The sequence below is a fragment of the Cyprinodon variegatus genome, unplaced genomic scaffold (assembly GCF_000732505.1).
Source record: "Cyprinodon variegatus isolate N-32 unplaced genomic scaffold, C_variegatus-1.0 Scaffold1803, whole genome shotgun sequence".
NCBI lineage: Eukaryota > Metazoa > Chordata > Actinopteri > Cyprinodontiformes > Cyprinodontidae > Cyprinodon > Cyprinodon variegatus.
In genome coordinates, this window is record NW_015152256.1 from 43,851 (window position 1) to 69,234 (window position 25,384).

Consider the following 25,384-nt stretch of genomic DNA (forward strand, 5'->3'; position numbering starts at 1 on the left):
AAACAAGATTTCAACATTAAATATTAGACACATAAGCTTGTTAAAGATATTTCTGCACTGTAGAGCAGTAGCATTATGAGTCACTTATCACCCCTCTTCACCGCATGGATTATTTAACATGGAAGAACAAAAAGAAATGAAACTCAGAAAAACAAAACATTGCAAGCTTGAAAGATCCAACACCTGTGTGAGAAAGTGCTGTCAGAAAGCAGGACAGACTTACTCAGAAGCTGTGGTTGTGGCTGAGACACTTGGGAGGGGGATTGTCCAAACACAAATGGGCTCTGGACAAGGGAGGAGGAAGAGGAGGAGGAAGAGGAAGAGGAGGGAGGTTGGGCAGCTTGATCAAATACGGAGGAGGAGGAGGAGGGAGCTGCTGAGAGGAAGGGCCCAGACTGAATGGAATTCAGTATGGCACTTAACCGGTCACCTGCAAATATGAACACAGAGGAAGTGGAGAAACTACAGCTTATACTGTGGTTTGAGGATGTCATGGGGGGGAGAGGGGGGGTGGCTGTTCATTTTCTTCCATTCACTCATCTCCCACAGAAAACCAGATTTACAAACTACAGGGAGCCAAAAGGGACACAGCTTCCTGGATATCCTTTTTTTGTTCTAGACCATAAAAACGCTTACAAGCAAAGGTCCATCTAATAAAAAGGAGAAAATCTAAAGGACAACATAAAAAAATAAAAATCCTGTTGCATTTAATTCTCCAAACTGCATCAGGACACAAATACCTGTTTGGGTTACTCAAAAATGCCAATTGTTGACACAAAATACACACTCTCAGGTTTACCTATCAGGGCAGTTAAGTGTATTTCTATAGTAGGCTTTAATAAGACAGGCCATCATCTACAACTAATTAGATAAACATTTAATGTCAAACAAAAAAAATAAAGCAGTTCAATGCAAGATAGCCAAAGTTATAGCCATGATCAAGTTCTAATTCATAATATCAGGTGATAAGTTCAGAACTCATGACAACAGAGGCCAAAGGGCCATTGTGGGGCCAGTCCACACAGCATGCTCACTAGTCAGCGCATAGTGGTGGCTCAGGCACAAAAAAAAGGCATTACAAGCCCCCTCCTCTTTGTGAGCTAATCGCACGTAGGGAGGAACCTCAGGGTCATGCCGATCATCAGATGGGTGTCAGGGGAATGATGATCCTGGTAGTTTTATTGTGGATTTTGGGGCAATAAACGTAAAGTCGCTGTCAGGACAAGAGTCTAAGCTGGTTTGTGAGGGTGAGCATTACCAACTAGATATAGTTGGACTCAGTTGCACACAAAGCTTAGATTAATGAATGACAACTGTGGAGACAGGGACACAGGTCTCTCCTTCTCTTAAGTCCCTAGAGAGCCATCAGGTGGATGTAGGGACACTGGATTGCATGGTTGACTTGGGGACACTTGTTTGCAGTGCAGGTTGGACCATGTTAATGCTCATATATATATATAAAATGTAAATTGCTTTATTGTCCAACAATGGGGAAATTCCCTCTTTGCATTTAAAACAACCTCTGGGACCCAAGCGTAACCCCACATTAAAGCAGGAAAGTCATCAATGAGATGGAAAATGTCCTTTATAAGCCTGAACTGACCAAAGTGAGATGAGGAAGATCATCACAACCAGCCTTCTTTTTGTTCTTTTCAGATTATGTAGTTCTAATGGGATCTTGAAGCCATGCCTTCAGTATTTACTGGGTCAGTTGTGCAGGAATGTCACCAGATATGATGAAAGTAAGTTACTTCATGTCTGAGGTGGCTGAATACATTCTGTCTCTGGAGGAAAACTATATATCGGACCTCAGGTGAACCAATGTGGAAAGTTTGAAATGGTGAAGGAAGACTTCTCTATTTATTGATGTATTTATATGGTCAATTTGATGTGAATGGCAGTGGGAATGAAACTCCAGATACAAGCAGCATTTTTAAACTTCCTATATAGGCTGTCTGGACCCAGCCACCTCATTAATTAAGGAGATCCAACATCTACTGAGGAGTAATATTGCTGCTCATCCACCTTAACCTAAGTCAGCAGAGTTGGTTTGTAACTGTGACCATTTCGCCTCCTGGATTTCTCCTTTGAAAATCGTCAGGGCATCAGCCACTAGCAAGAGACACTGGGATATACCCAGCGATTATAAAGGGACCACGCTTTGGTCTGGGAACGCTGTGGGATGGCTTAACTCAACTGATGACATTGGATTCAAGAACAGGTAGATTGTAGGTTTTCTAGCCCAGAAAACCATACAGTACATTTTATTCCTGCTCTAAGCAAGTAGCACATTATGAAATGAAATATATGAAATATTCTAAAGCCATAAATTGTTCCTGATAAGGGGAAGTTTTAATTCTAAGTTTATTTCTTTAACCTAAATTAGCCAAATAATAAAAATTGTTAATATTGCTGCTGTTACTACATTTTTTATATATCAAAATGTGTTTAATCTGATCCTGACCTACATAAAAGAATTGTAGCTCTGGATGGATATTTTTAAATCGTAGTTCGCAATTTTACTTCATCATACGGTAAGACAAAAAACACCTGAGTCAAGGTTGGTAGAGAATGTCACTTTGTAGAAAGACTGGCACGATATAAGCATATTATTCTATCAGAAAAGGAGACAAATAAACTCTACTGAGGTGGTGCTGATTGTACTCGATTCAAATAAGTGACCAGATGTTGAAAATGAAACTCATCTAAAACAGCATTGAGTAAAAAGGTGAGAGGGGTGGTGAGAGCGAGCTTCTACATTCATCTACAAAGCCCACAAAATTCGTAATGACATTGATTGGCCCATGCATGCAGACGTATGCCCAACACTGCAGAGATGTGACGCATGACACAGCAGCATTAGACAACTTAAGAAACATGCAGCAACCTCAAAAAGGAAAACAGATGTACAGACAACACCTATGAATTCAGACATAGATGCAAATACAGCAGATATTGCAGTATTAGTTCCAGATTTACAACTTTTCCTGCTGTAAATAACACAGGAAAGCAACACAGTAAACTAATTATCTAAATCCGCCTGTGAGGCTTTCACATGGTTTTGAAAAACCAAAGAAGTATGACAGTAAAATATGAGATCTGACAGAAGGAATACATTTATAGAAATACGTGCAGAATATATATTTCCTCTCTGTTTCCTTTAATTCCTCACCTTTGTTGTTGGAGATGCCATAGTCAAAGCCCTGAGCTCCGTTTGAAGTTGCAGCTCTGCTGAAAGCTTGCACAGAGAAGGGGCTGGGTGGTGGGGTCTGATTTCCATGCTCAATCAAAACTTGTTCTGCAAAACCAAATAAAAACACTTTTAAGGTATTTATGAGATATTTATTTGACTGACAAGCCTTCTTCATTAACTGGATTACAGTGGTAAGGTGTAAAAAGCACTAAAATAAATCTCAACAGCTATCAGTTTATTTTTTGTGCACAGTAATATACTTTACTGGTCTGCATGTTGACCAGCGAGTAGATCTGCAGAAATAGTTAATCATCGTAGTTAATCAATTATTAATTTCACAATCAAAGTTTTCAAATCCAATCTTTAAGATTTAGCAGGTATATGTAAAGATTTTTTTTAACAAACCAACCATAGCCACACTTGGTACACCTTGTTAATGCTGTGTAGTCAATCTGTTCCTGGTCATATAACTCATTTATCCACAGTTTTAGATGCAAATGAACATGCCCTGTTGTTTTATCTACTTTAAGACTATGATGCCACCTCAATAGAAACAGCTCCACAGCATAATAGATCCCCCACCAAACTATTCAAAAGGAATACGATTCTTTCTACGTTAATCTTTTGTTTTCAGGTAGATCCAGACAGGGCAAGAAGAGAACTTGCGAAACTGAGCTTCAGCCTCTTTTTTTCTCCTTCTCTCTAATGAACAAAACTTGTGGTGGTAACTTCCACATGGTTCCCCATGCAGCCTGTTTCTTCCAATAGAAACAGAAATTCATAGATGAATAACTTCAAAAAGTCCTACATTAACTTAGAAATTAGGTATAAATAAATAAAAAATACTTTTGATATATCTTTATTGGTAAGTATTTTTAGATTTTGTTAAAAATAATAATCTTAACCTATCTTCTTCCCCCATCATGGCATAAATTAGCAGCTTTATTTGTATTCATGATCTAAGAGTTTTAACATATTTATATGAAGGACACTAATACAACCTTTTAATTCCAACTAAAACACTGAAGCCCCTGTCGCATTTTGACGATTAAGACAAGCGTATGCCTGACGGACGAAAAGTCTGGCAAAAACGCAAGCATACGTTGAATAAGTTACGGGTACGTTTTGTATAAATTATGAGAACGCTGAAGTACGCTGAAACACGCTGGCACACGTCAAGATACGAAGTCTGCCAGCATGCTCAAAATTTCCCGACGTATCCTCATACGTGGGGCATAAGTTACAGGTCAGTTATCTGATTGTTGACATACGTTAAGTGTCAGTTACTCATAGGTCGTGGCGTCTAGCTTATCCAAAAACTATGAGTAACTCGTGCCTAACTAATGCGTAACTTATCAAGAACTTATCTCTAACACATATCAACTAATTTGACAACCAATGAACGTGTTTCTAACTTACAGCTACTGTATAATGGCGTATTGGCGGCGTTAGTAAAGGAGGTTCACAGGAGGAAACACTCTGTACTCTCCAGACTTCTTCCCCATCATAGGGTGAGCGAGAAGGCGAGTGATGGATCCTCCCTGTGGTCATGCTCACGCCCAACAAACTTCCTAGCAGACATGACGCTGAATCTGCTGCGAATGTAAACCTTCTTTTTAGTTTTTTTTCTTTTTATTTCTTCTTTTTTTTTGTGGGGGGTGGGCGGTAAACAGCAGCTAGGTTAATACCGCAATCAAATACATCTTTTTATGCAGACTGGGAACCTTCGGGCGCATCGCTGCCCCCTCAGGAAACTGGCTTATGCATCATTTCGTGGGCATTACCTTGTTGTGCGGTACGCACATGTTAGGCTGTCATTACACATAAGTTCTGGACTTGTTATAAAAACTCTATGTATACGCACAAAATTGGAAAATGCATAGAAAGTTCAGCCTATGCCAGCGTTTAAGAAGATTCTGAGACGTCGGGCATATGCTGGCTAAGGGCCAAGGGCACTAATACAACCTTTACATTCCAACTAAAACACTGAGTTCAAGTCAAACTTACCATCATCATGACGCAGGTACTGGTTCCCTCCACGGTCTCTGGCCAACGACCAAGCCTCCCCCTCATCGCTCTCACAGAACTCCACTACACTGTTCTTATCCAGCTGCACCCAGGTTCCCTCTGAGTTTACAACCTGATACACAAACAAAGCTTTTTATTCACACTCACACATCCTCTAAAGACACTCTGATCCATTTTAGTATTCAAACACTCCACATCCAGGTTATTACAGCACATACCAAACCACGACAATATCTCTGCGATAAAGGATCAATGACGTGCAAAATTTTAAGGCCATCTCAGAGGAGGAGCATTCATAGCAGAAGATTACAGTAAAATGATTTCATATGCAGATACCGCTGGACGACAACTGTGGTCAAATTAATTAGAAAACAACTTACTCTAAGAAAGAGGTGTGTTATTGAAAAGGTAAATGCATGAAGCCGTGTTTTCTCAACGCCCTGCAATATTATTGACGTGGAAAAACATACACAGATGGAAGTATTAGTTTATGCAGGAAGCATCTCCCAGATCCACACAAGGGCATTCAACTGCAGTCTCAGAAATCTACTGAACAGCATGACACGCCACAACAGCCAAGGACAGGTCACCAGCAAAAAGATAGGCGGCTCCAGATGGACGGATCGAAGGAAACCGAGGTGTTTAAAGCAAACTTACAAAGCAATAACAAGAGCAAGAAAAGTCAAGTCAAGGTACAAAAAGGCTCCCCGATATGGTAATCAGGTTTTTACCAAAATGTTTCAAGGCAACTGAAATTGACACCCTCAGACAATTATAAATGTACATATAAGCTGAAATTAGTCAGGTGTTAAGTACTGCAGCCACAGGAGTTGATAGAACCTCAGAAAGTGCAGAGGCAGAGAGCAAACCCCATGCTTAGAAGCACAGCTTTGAAAGTAAAGTATTACTGTGAGGCTGAATAGGGATCTAAACACACTAAGTTATTGAGCTGCAGCAACAAAAACACATTGTATTATTTTGGGGTGAGTGCGTACCTCGCCTATGGCCTTGACTTTGTTGCCAAGTACTAACATTCCAATAGGGATACCCCTAAGGTTTGGACAGCTTCTGATGTTGTGACCAGAGGGGCCGGTCTTCACTACCTTATAAAGCCCCGGGCCGCCGCCCTGCCCAGCCCTGTTCTGCACCCGAATGGGAGCCTCGTGGGAAGGGCAGCTGCTCACCTCCTTAACGCTCTCCTCCGATTGGCCCCTGACCTCCTGCAAGACGTAAAAGCATCAATTAAAACACAGCAACAAACAGCCATGTAAAGATTGGCTCAACTATAAACTATTCATACTGGAGGTTTTACATTTGTCGAGTTACAACCACAAACCTCAATGTAATTTAACTTTGCCAATAAAACACAAAAACAGGACTTAAGTGGCAAAAAAAGGCAACTCGAAGACCTCTGAACTGCATCCAAATATCTTGTAGTCAAAGAATATCAGTGGACAGACACTGAGAGCGACTAAACAATCTAGAAACATTGGGGACAGTAAGGTGGAGAAGTTTAAAGCATAGTTAGGTTATAAACATGTCACACAGTGGAGTTTAACCCACACTATATGGCACAGCAACCAACAGTCCAAAAACATGGTCGAAAGCAACTGCTGTAGCAAAGTCAATAATTTGGTGAACCACAGTGGTGGCAGCATCATGCAATTGAGTGGCTATTTTAGCAGCATTTACATGGACTCAGGGAAACATCTAAAACATAGATGACCCCCCCACTATTTGTGGACTGACATAGAAACCACTGCTTTATATCAAAGAAATACTAAGTGCTACAACACTCAACTAAATGTTCAGACTTATAAAATAATTTTTATGGACATTCACTGTCCAATATCTCAGAGATTCACCTATTTTGATTTTTTAAAGAAGAAAGAGTAGAGAAGAGAGTCAAAATGGCATTTGGAGCAGCAAAAGGAGCGGAAAACTATTTTTCCTTGCACCAAACAATTATACTCTACTTTATATCAGAAGCAATTAAAATACATTGAATTTAGTGGTTGTATTATAACAAAAGGGAAATAAAATTTAATACCTTTGCACCACAAAAAAAAAAAAAAAACAGAATCAAAGATTTAAGCAAAGTTTGGCTTAAAGACCTTAATTAAATAAACCATCAACTTCCTAACAAAAAATGTATGTTTTTTTGTCCCTTTTTCTATAAATAGAATAGCTTCATTCTTATTTTTGTGTTTTTGTATATTTATTTTTTAGTAGAAAAGGCAGATACCTCAAATAATTCAGATAAACTATAGTAATTCTGATGAACAATCAAACAAAGCGCCCACTTTAGCACAACTATCCATATGAAGTTTGTATACCATGCTATGACAAACATGGACACTATGTATTTCAATCACAAGATCTCATGCAACAGACTGAACATCAGTACCTGGAACCCATGCAATCACCAATGCCCTTAAAGGAAATCCGCTAACTTTCCACGAACAATGTGGTCGTCTAGAAGTACAGAATTTTGCTAAAAGATCGAACTATCAGTGTTCAGACAACCATGCAGATATATTTGACGTCTGACTCACAAGGCGAATGACAGACAGACGTCAAGCTATTCATCTCCGATTCATTCAACTCACCTGTGGTGGGAAAATAGTTAAGGGGGTCCATGACAAAAAGGCGACATCCCTGACTCCTTGGCTTGCGTTAAAAACATTCTAAGCAAATTGTGAGAGAGTCAAAAAACAGAAAACGACTCGGGAAGGAAGACAGAGCAGGGAGAAGGGGGGGTACACAGATTTTTTTGGAAGAAAAAAAATCAAAATAAAAAAATAGGACCTGACCCTTCTGGTTCGATCACTCCAAGTTTATTTGAAGTGGCGAAGACCAGATGTTAGATTTGGACTGATGTCAAATAGTTTGGAAGATGTGGATGAGCCAAAAAAAAAAAAAAAAAACAGGGACCAAAGTGCTTACAAAAGTAATCGAATAGAAGTTCACACCACAAACTTTGGGTTTTACTTTTTGTAACCAAACAAAAAGGCAATAAAAACATGGATACACTGGAGCCTTCCAAAAAAATTCCCCACTCAGATGATGCAGCGTGCCATGCTGTTCAGACAGAGATCTCATAGTAAAGCCTCCTGGCTACCAACGCATCCCAATGCAGAGGAGATGATTGGTTCATGACAAAACAAAAACACCAACCTTTGGCTTTATTTTTTTCAATTGTAAATAACATGTCATCCTTAAATTCCATTCTTGCAAACTAGTTATATATAGTCAGTTATAAGTCTGATGCTCTAACTAAACAAACACCCTTCGTCACAGGATAAACCTGCAAAACCCAATCTAGCCATTCCTTTATTTTTTCCTGCTCAGTCAGTCGCTGCATTGGGATTTCACAACGACGCATAAAACGGTGGATAGCACAAATCATGTGATCAGTTAAGGTGCTCAGCTAAACACAATGAGACATGAGTCAAGACATGCACACTGATCACCAACCCTTCCTTTACAGCGTGTCAGTGAAAGTGTCATACTTCAAATTGTTCCTTATGGAAGTATTCACTCCTGTTGAACTTTTTCAGATTTCCTTACAACCACAAAGATCAATGTATATTTTTTGGGACTCTATGCAAGTTACCAACATAAAGATGTGGAAAAATATGAAGTAAATCCAGCCCAAACTCATCTTTAGAAGTCATGTAATTCATTAACGTTGAAATCCGGTTGTTCAGTGAAAAAAGAGAGGTTTATTAGAGGACATTTAGGGAGAAAAGCATCATTATAAAGCTCAATCAACATACAGCAGACAGGTCAGAGATGAAGGTGTGGAAAAGAATATCTCATGCTTTAAATATCTTACTGAGAGCAGTTTAATCGTTCATTTAAAAAAAGACTGCAATAAAACACAGACGTCTGCTGTGCAAAGATTTCAAATCTGCAAAGCTGGCAGCGACATTCAAGACTGGTGACTGTAACCGGAGTGACAGCTGTTTCTGCACAGTACTGACAAGGGGAGGCTGAGCCTTTTTTCCTTCTCTCATTTTCTTTAGATTGAACTTTTTTGCACTACCAGATGTTTTTTCTATAATATAAAATCCCATGAAATGCATTGAAGTTTGTGGTTGTAACGTGGCACAATGTTCAAGAGGTTTAAGTAATGTTAAAGGACACTATCATGCACAGAAATGCTCCAACAGCTCAATTTTTTACTCTTCATTTACCATGCCACTGGGACGTGAATGCTGGCTAAGCGTATCATTACTATTGAACATTAATGGGCTCTTTCTCAGTTTAACAAGCCCATCGCTATGAGAACTGGTGAAGCTACTCAACAGGCCGTCTTCTACTTACGTCAGCTGGGACCAGTAGATTCCTGCCCAGGTGCTGATTAAAAGAGAGGCACCAGGCTTCTGTGTAACCATTCATGTTGGGAACATACTTCTTTACTGTCTCATCATTGAGTCTGAGCCATATTCCATCATCATTGTGGATCTAAGGGGGAAAACAAGCAACAGAGCAGAGCAAAGACACGCCAGCTTGTTACTAAAAGAAACAGAAGAGGGAGGGGAAAATCACCAAGATTACAAACGTCTGACATCTCTGAGGCAGCAGGAAAGGTTCTTTATGTCACGATAAGAAGTAAATGAGAGAAATCTGCAGAAACTTGCTCTAGAAGATGGAGAAAGTTAATTAATTTATCCGAGATGCAATGAATCAGACTTTCATGAAGCCTCAGAGTGTCTTGCAAGATGAAATGAAGCAACTTAAAGGGAGAGAATCAAAAAGTTACAAGGCAGTAATTATAACAGAGAAATGACTGTTTGATATAAAAAAAAAATGACAAAAAGCTTTTATAATTGACATTATCCGTCTCATTTACTATTCTGATTTTCTGGAGAAAAAAAAAAAAAAAAAAAAGAGAGAACCTTGGATCAGAGTCCAGCGTATATATCTATAGTAATTTGGGTTACCTCGTCAATAAAAGTGATGGTGCCATTGACGTGCACTATGCCTATCTGTTCACTCTGCAAGGAGGGGTGACTACGGACACGCAGGCCTGCGCTGTCCTTGGACACAAATTTGCGGACCTGACAGAGTAAGAAGGGAGATGGAGATTGTGATCAGCGGAAGCAAAGAACAGAAAGAAATTAACAACAAGAGGTGCATCAGAAGGACAGAAATGACAGGGGAGGCGCTGATGGTGGGAGCCGACAAGACGATTCCCCATACAGAGCCTGAGCCACCTTCTATGAATCATTGCAGCAGAAAATTATAGAATAGTAGAAAGTTGATTTCAGAAGGACAAGTTCGTGCTTCTTTTAGGCTTGTCCTTTTTTTTTTATAGTGTAACAAAACCAAAGAGCACAAATTGTTGCTTGTTTCCCCATTATGTATTTTAAAAAAGTTTAATAAGTTTCACAAAATGATGATGAAATCAAACTGCAAAAATAGCAGATGATCAATTATTTCTTTAGGTATTTATAATTAAAAATGCTTTCTATAACTGATTGCTACTCTAGAAGAAACTAGAAAACATTACGTCAGTTTCAAAGTTTTAAAACAAAAAATGGTGATAGTGGGTTCTTCTTTAACCTGAGGGACATAAATGGGGATTTTATACTTTTGAACTCATGTTGGTCTACATTTGATCCTGAAATATAATTATCTTAAAGGTCTTCTGAGGCAGAGAAATTATGAATTTGTTTATGAGGAACACCCTATGTTGCTGTTCTTCACACATGCACATGTTTTATTTATAGTTCCTTTAGACATTTTAACTCATTATTGAAGTCCTAAATATGTCAATAGCCAAGTTGCACCAAGGAGTTATCGGGTTTCTGCACAGAGTTGGATGTCTCTCTATGCATGTTGTATGTATGCATAGGCAGTATTTACCTTATATTATTGCTATAAAATATGTTTTCCCTTAGAGCAAACATTTCTGCATATAAGTAGAACCAAACATTTCAAATTCCATCAAATGGGCAAATGTTAAATCAGCGGATGCTCACATTGCGTTTGGATTATTTTGTGTTTATTTTAGGGTGGGGACTTTAATGTCAATTTGGATTATTTATTTAGAAACATTTTAACACATTTTTTTAAAAATACGCAATTAATTGCATTTTAGTCCCAAATGGGAGCCTTTTTACTCTGTTTCTTCAGCACCCAGAAATATGATGCATAAGCAGCATCACAGGCTTTGGCTGAATTTGAATTCATGGGCTGCGTCCTCCGAAGGCCAGATTCATAGGCCGATTGCGTCATAGCGTGGGGCCGAGGTCTGTTTGGCAAATGCATCCTTCTTTTTGCCCATTTTGAAGGACGGGTCCGGTGTATCCTACATAGCCTTGGATATCCAATGATTCATTGGGAGGCCAAACAAGATGGCTGCGCCGTGCTCAGAGGAAAAAAGGTATGTGGCGTTAACAGTGGTGAATATTGAAGGTTCAGCTTTATATAATACAAGTATGTGAATAGTTCCATGTGAAATTTATGAAAATAGTTGTTTTGAATGTTTATTGAGACAGATATATAGCAATGTAATGTTTGGTTTATTGAAATGTTTTTATCTGTCCCTGTGTAAATGGGTTTGGCTGATATTTAGGAAAAATTCTAATATATCCGAAACGATACAGCTATTGGACCTCCTCGAAAATGTTAATAACACCCAGCATGGCAGTGAGAACTTTGTTATTCATTCTTTTCTTGCTTTGTGTGTCAACTGTCATGGTTGATAGGCGACAGAGCCACAGCCAAAACTCTTCCGGTCTCCTTATTTTCACGGACCTAGAAGGATTCAGTCCAGATAGACCAGGTCCTTGGAAGATGCAGCCTTTAAAATTGAACAAACCCAATAGTCCAGTGCAGATATTCAAGCTGAAAAACCACAGCTTGACCCAAAAACCTCGGTATGGAGATCTGAGCTAGAAGCGCGTCCGTGGAAACCATAAAGAGTTATATATCCGAACAGTGCTGGCAGTTAGGGAGGAGCAAAAATATCGCTTAACCAGAAAAAGTAGCCTTAGTTGCAAGTGGGTCAATTGCACTAAATGCTCAGTATTGTTAAGCTCCTGAAGTCAATGCTTTATGCAGAGCTGACTGTCATAATTTAGTGTTAGAAATGAAACTACCTTCTGCTTACAGGCACTATGGTATGCCTTGTTGCTATACATGTACACACACACACACACAGATTTTTTTTTTTTAATGTATCACATTTAGTGAACGAGAATGTGCTATAATTAAGTAGTTTTTCTAAGAAATTGCATAAAATATCAGTGGTTTCTAAAGTAAAACTAAAATATTATAACTTTGGAACCACTCTGATGGTTCGATAACCTAAATAGTTGGATTAAAAACAATAAATATATGTGTTGTTGTGCTCATATAATTATTTATCAATTAATTGGGGAGAAAGGAGTTTTTGAATTGGAAATGGTGGTTAATTCTGTCGATATATGTTTTTTGATTAAAACTCTAGTAATTAAAAGACTCTGTAATAAATTTTTTTTATTGCATCCAACCACTAGTGTTTATTTAAGATGTGGAGAAAATAAAATGCACCTTGCTTGGTTGAGGTTCAGCCTTCTGTTTCACCATCTGGGTCCCAGGTGGTATCATTCCCTTTGGAGGGTCTTTGACTTCCACCTCCAACCCAGCATCTTCAAGAGAGAAAGTTTAGAAGTCAGGCACAGTGTTATCAGAGAGTTACACCACGTGGTGGTAGTGATGGGGGAATACCTATTTCAATGCCATCGATGGTGACGTGGATCGTATAGAGGCCGACTGCTCCAGGAGTCCAGTTAGCGCTGTAGGTCCCATCGGTGTTAGCACGGATGAGCATATTTTCACTGGGCCTGTTATGAGAGGAGTCTGTTAGAGGACCGTCCTGGTGGAAAATGTGTTCAGAGAGCTGCAGGCTTCCGCTTACCTCTTTGGGGTGGGGGAAGCAAAGCGCAACTCTTCAAAGGAGTAGTTTTCATAAGCCTAAAAGGAATGTAGAATGTAAGTTTAAAGGTTGCAACAACGCGTATAAATACTAGTCAGTAGTCTCTAAAGGAAACACATGCGGACAAAATTGTTGGTAAAAGAGAAAAACCCAAAATAATCAAAAGTAATAAATTAAATTCTATGAACATGAACAAAGGAAAGTCAGACTTTGATTCTCAAACATGCTTCAACAGAATGATTTAAATAAATAGTCATAAAACACACCTAAACAAAATGATGGTACCCTTAAAGAAGACAAGTATCTGCCCCCCCAAAAAAATCAATGACAAATCAGCGAGGAAACAATAAGCATCTGAAGTGGACTGAGAAAACGTGTATGAGTCTCTCATCATATTTTCTTCCCTCAAAGCATTAAGCAAAATATATATTTTAAATAGATCTAGTTGAAAAATACAACATGGCAAAGTTTTTAAACGATTTTAAACAGAAAAAAGAAAACAATTAACTAAAATCTGTCTCATTAATAAGTCATGTTTTTTAACTCTTTATTATTGATTTTTATCAATAAATCACTATATCTTTTTTTTCAGTGACACAAAACAGAAATCAGAATTGGCTGACTTCTGCATCCGTGGGTGTGAACTTAAAAAAAAAAAAATCGGTGATTGGGGATCAGGTGCACTTTGGTTTAAACATGAAAGAAAGATGCACCATACATAAGAAGTAGGGCTGGGCGATATGGCCTTAAAATCTTATAATGGTATTTTGGTATAGTATTGTGATAAAGATAAAATGGAATATAAAAAAACACCTCATTAATTCTTTAAAGTCAATCTCAGGTCATTTTAGAGCTTTGAATGTCATAGTAATCGTAGCCAAACAATCACTCATAGACAAAAATATAAAAAAAACTTTAAAATAGGCCTCATTGGGACATCAATTACATAAAATAAGTGTCATTTATATCACTAAATATCCCTTAGTAACTGCATTTAATCATATTTTTTGAAATTGCCAATGCAGCAATGGAGAAAAATAATGAAAACAGAAAATATTAAAAATAAAATGCACCATTCAACATTATTTTAGTTTAAATCATCAGAAATTCTAATTTATTATTTAGACTATAAATCCAAATTATTATCATGACTACAAAATGATCACAATAACAATAGAGGGATACAATAAACGCCCAGCCCTATGAGGCTTTGTACATCTAAGCGACATTGTCTCACTTTGGGAATTACATTTTGAAACTAATGTATAACAGCTGAACTAGATAACACTTATATATATATATATATATATATATATATATATCTCAAATGTACTGAGTGAGTCATGCAGACCTTCATCATGGTGATGGCAATGTATCGAGCTTCTTTCACTATCACAGGCTCGTAGGTGGCTTCCAGTTTAGGCATCTGCAGGCCTCCAAACGTGAGGTCAGGGCCAGAAGACGAAGGAGACGAGCTTCCAGGAAGCCTCTGCAGTTTTTTCATATTATCCGTCTGAACAGACTTCTTCTGGGAAACTGGAACAGCCTTTACCTCCACCTACAGAGGGAGCAGATGGCTCTGACGGTGAGTACAGCTGTACAAATGAAAACAACCTTCTAAGTTAACAAGACACTAAAATAATAACAAGTATAAAGGAGGAACCTTCATGTTGGGAACATGCACCACATCCCCATACTGGTCTTTAGTCTGCACCACCACAGTAGCTGGCCAACCACAACGGATATCATCTTTGTTCAGGATCAGAGAAGTTTTCTGAGGATCCGCATAAGAGTCAGGCTGCAGCCACCTGCACAGATTGTTAACTTATTAGTCATCCCATACAAATAATTTCAAACAAAATCATTTTGATTCAGTTGATGAGGAGAGATAATAAAAAGGTCAGTTTTTCTTTTTCTCTGTACGTATGTCAAAGCTGCTGCATAAAACGGATATATTTGACGCGTGTTCTATGACATATCTAATCTCAATCTAGTACTTTTTTTAATCTCAGAGAATCATCATCTTGTTTTGTTGAATAGTATTTTAAGGTAAATCGACTTGGGTTTGATTTGTCAACATCAAAGTGGCATTACACACCTGGCAAGTCGGCCTCCACTCGAGGTTGGCACACAGGTGATAAAGTCCTCTAGAAACGAGTGCTCGTTTGTTTGGATGTGGAGGGGCAGGTTTCCCTCAAGGGCTTCCAGTATTGTGGGAGAGTGAGAGAGGGCCAGACCTTTCCCCAGAATCCCTGAGTGGGCTTTACACACCTAGGAATGGCAGGTAAAAAAATATGAGTGGTGAAGGAATTTTTACTTAATTTAACAAGGAGAGTTTATATAACTCAAGGTTAGTTTGCAGGGAACATACCTGAAGAGAGGCTTCTTCAAGAATCTCAAGATCTTCCTCCAACTCATTACCTAAAATATGTCAAACATGAATTGATAAATTCATTGTCAGTAAAGGGAAAAAAACTTCCCTGTGCTCCGTTTTGCATACCAATAGGAAGAGCCAAATCTTTCTTCATTAAAGCTGCAGCACACACGCTCCCCAGGAACGCCAACTCTTTCTCTAACTGGATTATACCCTGAAAGTCCAGAAAACAACCTATTAATCTCAGCTTCACTTTCAGCAAGAGGTATCACAGCAAAAATACAAAACAGCAAACCAGCATCCAGACATGGAGAGGTCTGTAGCGCAGTCTGTAGCGCAAAAAGGAAACCAGCAGTTTATAAAAAAATGACATATTCTGGTTGATCATGTTAAAGACCAGCCGCATGGGAGACCATTTATCTATAAAATAAATGAAATAAAGTGCAGATCAAAGGGTTTCACCGTTTCTGACTTTCGTTTTGTAAAAATGTAGGTGACGCATGAAAAAACCTCAAAAGCTGCTATGTTCAATTTATTTTCTGCTACTGTAGCTTTAACCTCTCTGTTCAGCTATGGGGCATTCTGATGTAACATCAAATGAAACTGTTCCTTCAAACGTCATCAGTGAAACTTTGGAAAGTGTCCTTACCTCATCAGGACCAGGATTGAATTCATATCCAATAGCCACACACTTGAAGCCATAGAAACAAGCCTTCTCATCTTTTACATAATCTGAGGCTGTTTCCAGGGAAAACAGGACTTCATTCCCTGAAAGAAGAGGAGATGAACTGATTCAAAAAATGACAACTATGAGGAGTGATCTGCATGAGAGAGAATTTAAGAAAAGACACAAATAAAAAATAATAATTGAGGACACAAGGAAGGAATGATCACATGAAGTCAAGAACAACCTAAAGAAGGATAGATTAAAGGCCACACTGAAGAGAGAAAGGAAATTATGAAATTGAGAGTGTATATAGGAGGAATGACAAGAACAGAAGAAAGAAGGAACAAAGCATCTAAATAAGGTCTGGAAACACGCTCTTATTTTCTTTATCCACACCTAAAAAATATTGGTAAAATTCCAAACTTTTCCTGACTGTAGGAAATGTATTGATAATCAACCAGGAATAAAAGGATCGGTTTTCTCAGGCATTAATGTCTCACCTGGAAGAACCAGCACTGTGGTGGGCCAGCCAGTGGAGCCTGAGAACTTCCTGAGTTCGGTCCAGGTGTTGATGGTGTCGTGGATCAAAGGTTTTCCACCCAGGTTAGATAAATGGAGCGTGCGGCTGGGGATGAGCAGCCGAAGGACGTCCTCTGGCTGCGCTGTCCCACACTGAGGATCGAACTCGATGGTGGTCCACCGAACGCAGTCTGGAAAGGATACCTGACAGCAGATGGTACAGAGAGAAACCATTTAAAAGTTGCTCCCTTGTTGAGATGATTATACATGTCATAGTTACAAGCGCAGTACCCTGTATTGTGTGACCCCAGCTTGTTTATAAGGGTGATCACTCTCAATTACAGAGTAGTGGTTGGAAGTGGTGCAAGCTGACAGGCCTAGGTCAGGCTGGTTGCCAGTGGTGCTGTCAGTAGACTGGTTGGGGTTAAAGGAGGGTGGCGCATACTTTTGGTTGAGGGCAGAAACAGCAGGCAGCAGTTCTTGAACTAATCCAAAGACCTCAACAGCAGCCTGCAAGGAGAACATAAGTCATTAACCTCACGATAAAAATGCGTCAGCACTGCACAGTAAAAAGGAAGCTGGAGGTTCTACCTTTGGCACAGATGCAGCAACAGGTCCAATGTAGGCCAGAATCAGTGGCAGCAGCATAGAGAAGAGGCTGGAGGAGCTTAACAGCTCTGGAATGTCATCAGCTGGGAGCAGAAAGATCAAACAACTAAGTACAAACCTTCAGTACAATAGTTTCTCCTAAAATTTGTTTTGTTTAGACTATTGCTTTATTTACCATCAACTGCAAATGCCCTGTGCAGGAGGTCCTTTGCAGCTCTGACTACAGCACTAACCACAGACAGAGCTCTGCTGCAGTTCTTGTCCTCCTCATTGGCTTTGCTAAGCAGCTGAGACTGAAGGTCCCCATCATACTCACTCCTAAAGTAAGAGAAAAATAGGGGTTAAATCTTTTCTGAGGGGCTATAAATGACATCTAACAGATTTGTGTTTACCTGTAGTAGAGAATCTGTGGGATTTGACCCCTGGTCTGATTGGTTCCATTGCTGCTCAAGCTGCAAGTGCTGAAGGTGAAGGAAACGCCGTCTGAGCACTGCACTGTTGTCATACCTCCGTCCCCATTGGCTGTCCTGCTGCCGTAGTTTCGTAACCGAACAGCATATTTCACACCTTCCTGCAACAGAAAAAAATATATATATCATTAGAAATCAACTGCTGCAAAATATTTGCCTATTGACAAAAAACCCTAAATCTTGATTTTAGAAAGATCAAATACCTTTAGTGGCACCGCCTTGTCCAGACGAATCTCTGCAATATCACTAGGAGAGTCGTCAGTGCTGTAGGTGCCCTTCACCAGCTCTAAAGACGTCCACCTGTGAGAATGTGCTGAGTCGCCTGGATGTTCCGTCTGAGCCTGAAGGACACGTCAACCAAAGCTAAAAAAATCTTTTTGAGAACTAGCCAAGCAACAGCACAAAAGTGAGTAATGAAAAACTAATCTAAGCAGAGAAGATTTATGAGCTCTTACATCATCAGCCAGCACCTCCAGCTCATACTCATGGATGCCCCCTCCGCCGTAGACGCAGACCCCTACCAGCACAACACCTGGCTTGTCCACTGTCAGACAGATGGCGTCTGGGGAGCCGTTGCCCGTGTTCCAGCTGCGCCCTTGGCTGGTTTTAGTGAAGCGGTTTGGAGAGGCTTTCACTGAGTGCAGCGAGTTTAGCCCATCGACCTAACAAAGCAAGCATAGAGTGAGAAAGCAATCCAAATATATCAGCATAAAAAATAAATAAAAAAAAGGTTCAATATCTGATATTGTTAAGGTCTTTTTACCTAGTATTTTATTTAGATTATATGACATATTTCTCTATTTTGCTTCATTTGTCTTCAATGACTGGTTATTAAATATGCAATAAATATAATAAATGTACATTAAAAAAAATTAATTTAACAAAAAATCTCCAACAAAACCAACATTTTTTTTTCATCTTTATTGTTCTGAATATTTTGAATTGTACCCTTGAGTTGTGTAATTTTGATGCTTATGAGCAATGCAGCAGCAAAAAAAAAAAAAAAATCAGAAAACCGCTCATGTTGTTCTAACTTGGCTATCATTGGTTAGCTACTAATGCTACCGGTACTAATGGCTAACACCACCGATCTCTATTCCCTGGATTGCTGATAGAACGAAAAAAATGAAGGCACTCAAAAATCTCTAATGTAATTACCATAACAATGTTATCAATACATGTATATTACATTTACATAATCAAATTAGCACCTCTGGCACATCAGATAGTGTGTGTCCATGTGTAATATTCTTGATTTCTGATTAACGTAACTTTATGCTCCATTAACACACTGATTTTGTTGTGACAGATTTGTATATGCTATATTACATGATTTATAGACTTCATGGACTTCATACTGAATATGTAATGTGATGTGCCTAGTTTTACCATGAACTAAAGTAATCTACAGATGTTATGAAACAGGAAGTCTCTGTCAAAATGATAACTTCATCTGTGTTTTAAAAGACTTAATTCTCCCTGAAAATGAAAACATCATCATTGTTCGATGCTATAGACAATGATTGGCCTTGTTTACATTGCGACCGGTCTAACCAGGGAGTACCAATATGGCGGCTGGCGACTTCAAAGCACCGTGCACGGCCAGTCAGCAATCCAGTGAATTAAGAGATAGCTGGCTAATTTAAAATATCAACTCAATCATTTTAGAATCTAGCACAGGAGTGAAATCTGCCATGAAGGTAACATAAATAATGAACTATAGTTACTGATAGAAAGGATAAGAAGGAATTATCTGATTGCTCTTAATTACACCTTTTACATAAATTTCAGATTGGGCTAAAACTAGTTTAAGAAGGTCAGAGGAAAACAATAACAAGCATAAAAAAAACAACCAATCTCTGACCTGTGACAGATTTAAAGAAAGCTGTGAATCTTTTTTTCTCTCAACATTTTTCATGAAAAAAAATAAGTTGCTATTTTTTCCCCTCCTGATGGGCCAGACACAACTGCTGAGACCTCATCAGGAACACCAGGGAGGAAAATGCTGTTTCCCTGACAACAGACTAAGGAGGAAAACAGCACTGTGTGGGGGGCTGCTGTCAAGTGACATTGCCATGGCAACAGGAGTCCTAACTGCAGCCTTTGATGATAATAATAGGGAAGAAACGTCTAGCATCTCCTACCCAGTGACTCAGCATACGATGAAGGACAACAGAGTGCCCCCCCACTGCCCTGCAGTTTGTTGCTCTTTTCATAAACAAGGAGAAACGACCCACCAGCTTCTCCTAAAGCTACTTTACTGACAGCTAAATGAAATAAAATAGTAAAGGATGGGTTACAAACTCAGGGATGAAAGTCTGAGTCTCATTTTAAATTATTTTAATCCACCTCCAATGGAAGATTTAGATAATTAAATAAGTAAATAGAGCATATTAAACAACACTTAAAGCAGAAGGAATGACACTGTCTTTATGCTCCTAAAGAGTAAAGAAGTAGTAAATGAAGTTGCAATCCTGTTGTTCATGTTGTTTTGCAGCTCTAAATGAAGGGACTGAGAAGCTACCTCTGAGCCCATGGCTGAAGCAGTGAGTTCAGACACGATGGAGGCCAGCAGCCCGCAGGTATTGGAGACCAAGTGAGGGGAGAACAGCTCGACTTCCTTCCTTAAAGTCTTCCTCACCGGCAGCACCACGATCACCAGCATCTTCTCCAGAACTTCCCGGAAGCTGGTCATACCCATCAGGTTCTCCTCCGTCTAAAACATGAATCCCCAAATTACATCCATTAGAGAACCTCAGAGACTTTGGTCAGACAATAACTTAAGTCTTAAAAGAACATGAATTAAGTGAAAAAGTTGGAGAGCCAATGGGTCAAGTTGAGCACCTGATCCTAGATTATATTTAGGCTTAGAAAGGCCAAAAGATATTTTTGATTTGAGCATGCAAATATTTGTCCCACCCATAAATAAGTTAAAACACAAAAAAAGTAAAAAAAAATAAACCTTAAGCTGCAATTTCTCTTATCAAAATGAAAATCTGGACTTTGAATAAAGTACAATATAGGATTCAAGCAATAGATTGTATTTGTTAGTGATTTAGTAATAGAAGAATTATTAACTGGAATATACAGACTATAAAACATCCCATCTGTTGAAAGAAAAAAACAACTCAGCAATACCCAAGGCAAAAATGTACACAAAAAATATCTAAATATTTTGTATTTGAGATTAAAACCCTTCATTCTCAGTAAAAATGCTTCAATCAGAACTCAGCTGCTGTAGTTTTGCTTCACTGAGATCAAATTCTGTGAATTAAAAATGTCCTATTAAGCTAGTTTTGTTTTAAGATTAAATCAATTAACTCATAAAATAGAAAAGGAATTAAGAAATTAACAAAATAAAAGGTATTTTCAGCCCTAAAAATTCACAGTAACGGCAACAAAATAAAATAAGATCTACTTAAATAGTTTAACAGTGTTCTATAGTTGCTCATCTAATTTTTATTTAGCGAAAATCCAAAAAAGTGATCAACACAGATTTCATCTTTTTGCAGACCGTGTAGGAACGCTGATAGTTAAAATCTGCTTTAAGCTCATCGAAAAATTATTGCCTAAGTAATGAGTCAGCAGCAGTGAAAAATGTTATCAATGTTGGTGCAACAGACTGGTGAAAACCTACATGACTCAGTTTCTCCATATGGGCCACCAGCAGAGGGAACCGATGAGCGAGGGCAGAGTCATTCTCAGTGCTGACTTGTTTCACCAGTGAACGCAGCAGCACTTCTCCATCGTATGCGATAGGCAAGATGGACGTCAGCTTGACTGAAGTGTTGCAAAGAGCTGACATAACAGCTGCTAACAGACGGCTGCTGGATGTGCGAAAATTTGCCTCAGCGATGTCCTGAATGACCAAATAGAAAATAATACATAATTTTCTTTCTTTTTGGGTGACAGACATTTTAGCTGCACCTAGGTAGAATTCATTCCCCCTACCTGGTCTAAACAGTTGAGCAGATCACAAAGACAAGCCCACTGCAGGGCTGGAGTTGGGTAGAAGGAGTGAAAGCAAGCAGTGAATGTGTTGTGGCACTCCTGCAGCACGGCTTCCAGCAAGGTAAGAGGCTGAGACAGGTAGCCCTGAGGGTCATTGTCCAGCTTAGTCAGGCAGTTGTCCATGCCTTCTGACAGGATCTTCTTCAGCAGGCTGCGTGTCTTTCCCACACACTCGGCCAGCTTGCTTGACTCCTCCACCACAGCTTTGGTGCTGGCTGCAAATCAAACAGGAAAAGAGCATTATTATTCATGTAATAAACATTCTGTATACATATATCTTTTTTTCTTTAACAAAACCTGAATATAGGAACACTACATGTCGCATCACACTTTTGATGTCTTTGTTGCTTATAGATGCTGCAAATCTACAACTCTACAAACTCTATCCATTTAAATTAGGAATAATAAAATGAATAAATATATTTCTATACTTTATTGTCTATATCCAGACCTGTGTAATACTTGAATCAACTTTCATATTCTGCCGAGGTGTTCCTACCTGCAATGGGGAATATCTCACAGATGTAGACCCTGAGCAGGCGGAGGCAGCAGGTGCCAACGAAGCGGAGCCTCTCCAAGTCCAGAAGTGTGGCTGTGTATTGGAAACCCTTCAGCCCACGAAGCTCCTCAACTCCCAACACCAATGTGGTCCAGCTCCAGTGAAGAACACTCAAAAGAGACTCAAAACATTCCTACAAGCAAAGTTACAGTCAAACAGAGTCATGAAAACATCCCCAAAAAGCCTAAAGACAAAGTGGAACACTCACCACGGAGACCGTACGAGCAAATGAGCGTTTGAGGATATGGACTGGTTCACTGGTCTGCTGTTTTCCTTTAGAGGCGTTGCCATCATTGGAGGGAAGCCTAACAATTAAAAGCAAAATTATTCATCTAACAAATCTAAAGGCTAATATAGATCCTTGAAAAAGTTGGAACCTGAATTGTACATGTTGGCTTAAGTGCAGAACGCAGTGAGTGTCAGATAACTAATGATTCACATCATTTTGAGGCTGTTGTGTGATCAATGTTGGTGGCAGCATCAGGCTTTGCAGATGATCGGTCACTCAGTACAACACATGAGTATGAGGGTAACCCGCCCCTGTGTATTCTGGCTGAAGAAACCTCTAATCATGCCTTCTAGGCAAATTACGTGACGATGACAAGACGGGCACTGCTTGGACTACATGTGTCCATCATTAGCACCATTACTCAGTTCATACACTCTTCACTTCACTAAAAACACCTGTTGGATTCGGGCTAGCTAGCTGCTGTTGACTAACTCTGTTTTGTGAGGCTACTTAAACTTAATTTAACAGCTTTTGTTGGAGTTAGCCATTGCTGCCTGCCAGTAAGTAAGCTTGCCCGCAAGGCAAATATAACCATCTCACTTTGTGGTTCAGGAAGAGCACAAAGAGAAAAAACACAAAACAGAACTCTTCCATTGCCTCTGTCCTCAAGGCTGCAGCATCTCACTTGACAACGAGGACTGGCATTAAGCCTGTCCCTTGTGTCTAGGGATTGTTCATGCTCGGAGAGCTTTGGAGGAGCCCAAAGCATGTGTGTTCTGTCGCCAGCTTCGTCGCTCTACCCTGGAGAAATGGATTAAGTTCTTGGATAAGTGCGGGGAGAGACTCCTTTTTCACGGCAAGACCCACTGTTCTCTGAGCTGGGAAACCCAATTTAATCTGCTTCTGACAAGACAACATTTCAGTTGATGTCCCTGCTCCAAGCTGGGCAGACCAGATAGAGTATATGGGTTAGCTGACAATGAAGATGCCGCATAGACTTCCGAGATCTGTCAAAGGACAAGGAATGGTCTTCGTCGGATGAGGCTGCTGCCGCTGCTGCGCCTGTGAACCAGGAAAATAAATCCTTTTTCTCTCTATACCGTCGTGCAGCTGGACGTGGAGTGGCCCTCTTCACCTCCTTCTGATTTGCGGGGCTTTATCTCCCAGCGGAGATGGCCATAATTAAAAAAACACCCAACCACATTCCAAGACTTTGTGTCAGAGCTGACATCTTCATGGAACAAGACATGGAGAGGGAATGTAATGTTATGTATATAACTACTGTTCCCTGAAGGGGGAGGAACAAAGTACAACGCATCTCTGTCCCGCTCCTCAGCTGGGTTCCGGGAAAAGCGGCTATTGAACTGAGTAATGGCGTTAATGACAGACACATATATAGTCCAAGCGGGGCCTGTCTATTGTCCTCAGCACGTCATTTGCCCAAGAGGCGTGATTAGATGTGGTTTCGGCCATTATATACATATTACTTTTTTCTTCAGGGAGAGATTGCAATGTCACAATAAATGGAAACATGGAAGGAGCTAAGTATAGACCAGTACTGGGAAAAAAAAGTTGCAAAAGATTTCCCCTGGGGTGGACTGTACGCTCTGAGAAAAGCTTTCTGTCCCTTAATGCACACCACACTTGTCAGATTTTTTTATCCTACTTTCTACGGTTAAAATATGACCACATGTGGATAAATTTAAAGGCTATAAAAATGCTTGTTTAATTAACTTCCCACAGATTGTAGAGACATTTACTTGCCTGTAAAGAAGCTGAGGAATCTGGCCCGCATTAACATCAGTACCATTGTTGGATTTTTTGGAGCTTTTGAACTGAAAGACCACACTAAAAAAGAAAAAAGAAAATATTTAAAATGGTATTTAACACTAAATTTCACAAACTTAATCAAAAAAGATAGACAGTTTTGTTGACTTGATTGCATGTAATTTCTCACCCGTCATCAGTAGTGATGGTTGCCTGTCCGTGGGAACCGCAGTCGCTGCTGGGACCCGAAACTCTGGCCCATGCCACGTACCACCAGCCGAGCTGCAGCAGCACAGGCTCATCAAACATCATGGCATACTTCTCCCTAAAAAAACAAAACAAAATCATCATCCATCAAAGGCAAGCAAGAAAGTAGAGGGCATCATGTCTTTACAGAAAAAACACCATAAAGGACATAAGGGGAAACATCTGTACCTGGCTGCACAGTCATAAGCCAGAACATCAGTCTCAGCGAGCAGATCACCATCCGTCTCATGGTCGCCTCCATCAGGTCCCAACTCAAAAAGCTGCAAATTTCATCTCAGTTTATTCTTTTTCTAAAAGTAAGAGTTATATTAAATCCAATAAAAACATTTCTACTTGTGCAAAATGAGCTCCGACGGTATATCACTCAGTTTCGATACATCTAAAACCAGATTTAATCAAAAGTAATAGAGCATTTTTCAGGAATCCTCACCTTGATCTTGGCTGTGTATTCCCCTCGTCCGCCGAACAGCCCCAGTCCCCCAAGCAGGATGTCAGCATCAGCGCAGAAACGGATGGCCTCCACAGAGTGAGCCGAGTAACCCCAGCCTCCTCCATGACCTATAAGATCAATCATGGAATCAACAGACCTAAGTTACAAAAGCTAAACGGTTCATCTACAAAACATCATCAGTAACTGAGGGTTCCTGGCAGATTTTATCTAAAAATCCTCCAATGTTACAGTCTGAGACTGGAAGATTTACCGTATTTTCACGACCATAAGGCGCACCGGACTAAAAGGCGCACTCTCAGTTATGTGTCCC

General features: G+C 39.6%; 1 protein-coding gene across 18 annotated transcripts in view; it reads right to left on the bottom strand.

Moving 5' to 3' along the window:
- The window catches only part of mycbp2 (MYC binding protein 2, E3 ubiquitin protein ligase), a 63,638-nt gene that overhangs the window by 22,559 nt on the left and 15,695 nt on the right, over positions 1-25,384 (bottom strand). For 7 of the 18 annotated variants that reach the window (XM_015404605.1, XM_015404599.1, XM_015404602.1 and 4 more), the window contains 32 exons: positions 25,054-25,181; positions 24,792-24,883; positions 24,547-24,681; positions 24,354-24,437; positions 22,569-22,665; positions 22,301-22,493; positions 21,742-22,016; positions 21,428-21,649; positions 20,315-20,506; positions 18,246-18,452; positions 17,994-18,131; positions 17,713-17,891; positions 17,496-17,638; positions 17,303-17,403; positions 17,003-17,221; positions 16,693-16,915; positions 16,175-16,293; positions 15,652-15,739; positions 15,523-15,572; positions 15,250-15,422; positions 14,815-14,959; positions 14,503-14,709; positions 13,134-13,189; positions 12,944-13,059; positions 12,767-12,864; positions 10,171-10,287; positions 9,551-9,691; positions 7,831-7,908; positions 6,217-6,441; positions 5,201-5,333; positions 3,173-3,298; positions 224-430 (listed from right to left, as the gene is read on the bottom strand). In XM_015404605.1, coding sequence (XP_015260091.1) covers positions 224-430; positions 3,173-3,298; positions 5,201-5,333; positions 6,217-6,441; positions 7,831-7,908; positions 9,551-9,691; positions 10,171-10,287; positions 12,767-12,864; positions 12,944-13,059; positions 13,134-13,189; positions 14,503-14,709; positions 14,815-14,959; positions 15,250-15,422; positions 15,523-15,572; positions 15,652-15,739; positions 16,175-16,293; positions 16,693-16,915; positions 17,003-17,221; positions 17,303-17,403; positions 17,496-17,638; positions 17,713-17,891; positions 17,994-18,131; positions 18,246-18,452; positions 20,315-20,506; positions 21,428-21,649; positions 21,742-22,016; positions 22,301-22,493; positions 22,569-22,665; positions 24,354-24,437; positions 24,547-24,681; positions 24,792-24,883; positions 25,054-25,181 — 4,707 coding nt within the window. The remainder of the gene's footprint in view (positions 1-223; positions 431-3,172; positions 3,299-5,200; positions 5,334-6,216; positions 6,442-7,830; positions 7,909-9,550; positions 9,692-10,170; positions 10,288-12,766; positions 12,865-12,943; positions 13,060-13,133; positions 13,190-14,502; positions 14,710-14,814; positions 14,960-15,249; positions 15,423-15,522; positions 15,573-15,651; positions 15,740-16,174; positions 16,294-16,692; positions 16,916-17,002; positions 17,222-17,302; positions 17,404-17,495; positions 17,639-17,712; positions 17,892-17,993; positions 18,132-18,245; positions 18,453-20,314; positions 20,507-21,427; positions 21,650-21,741; positions 22,017-22,300; positions 22,494-22,568; positions 22,666-24,353; positions 24,438-24,546; positions 24,682-24,791; positions 24,884-25,053; positions 25,182-25,384) is intronic. The other 11 variants (XM_015404612.1, XM_015404609.1, XM_015404608.1 and 8 more) reach the window with 10 other exon arrangements.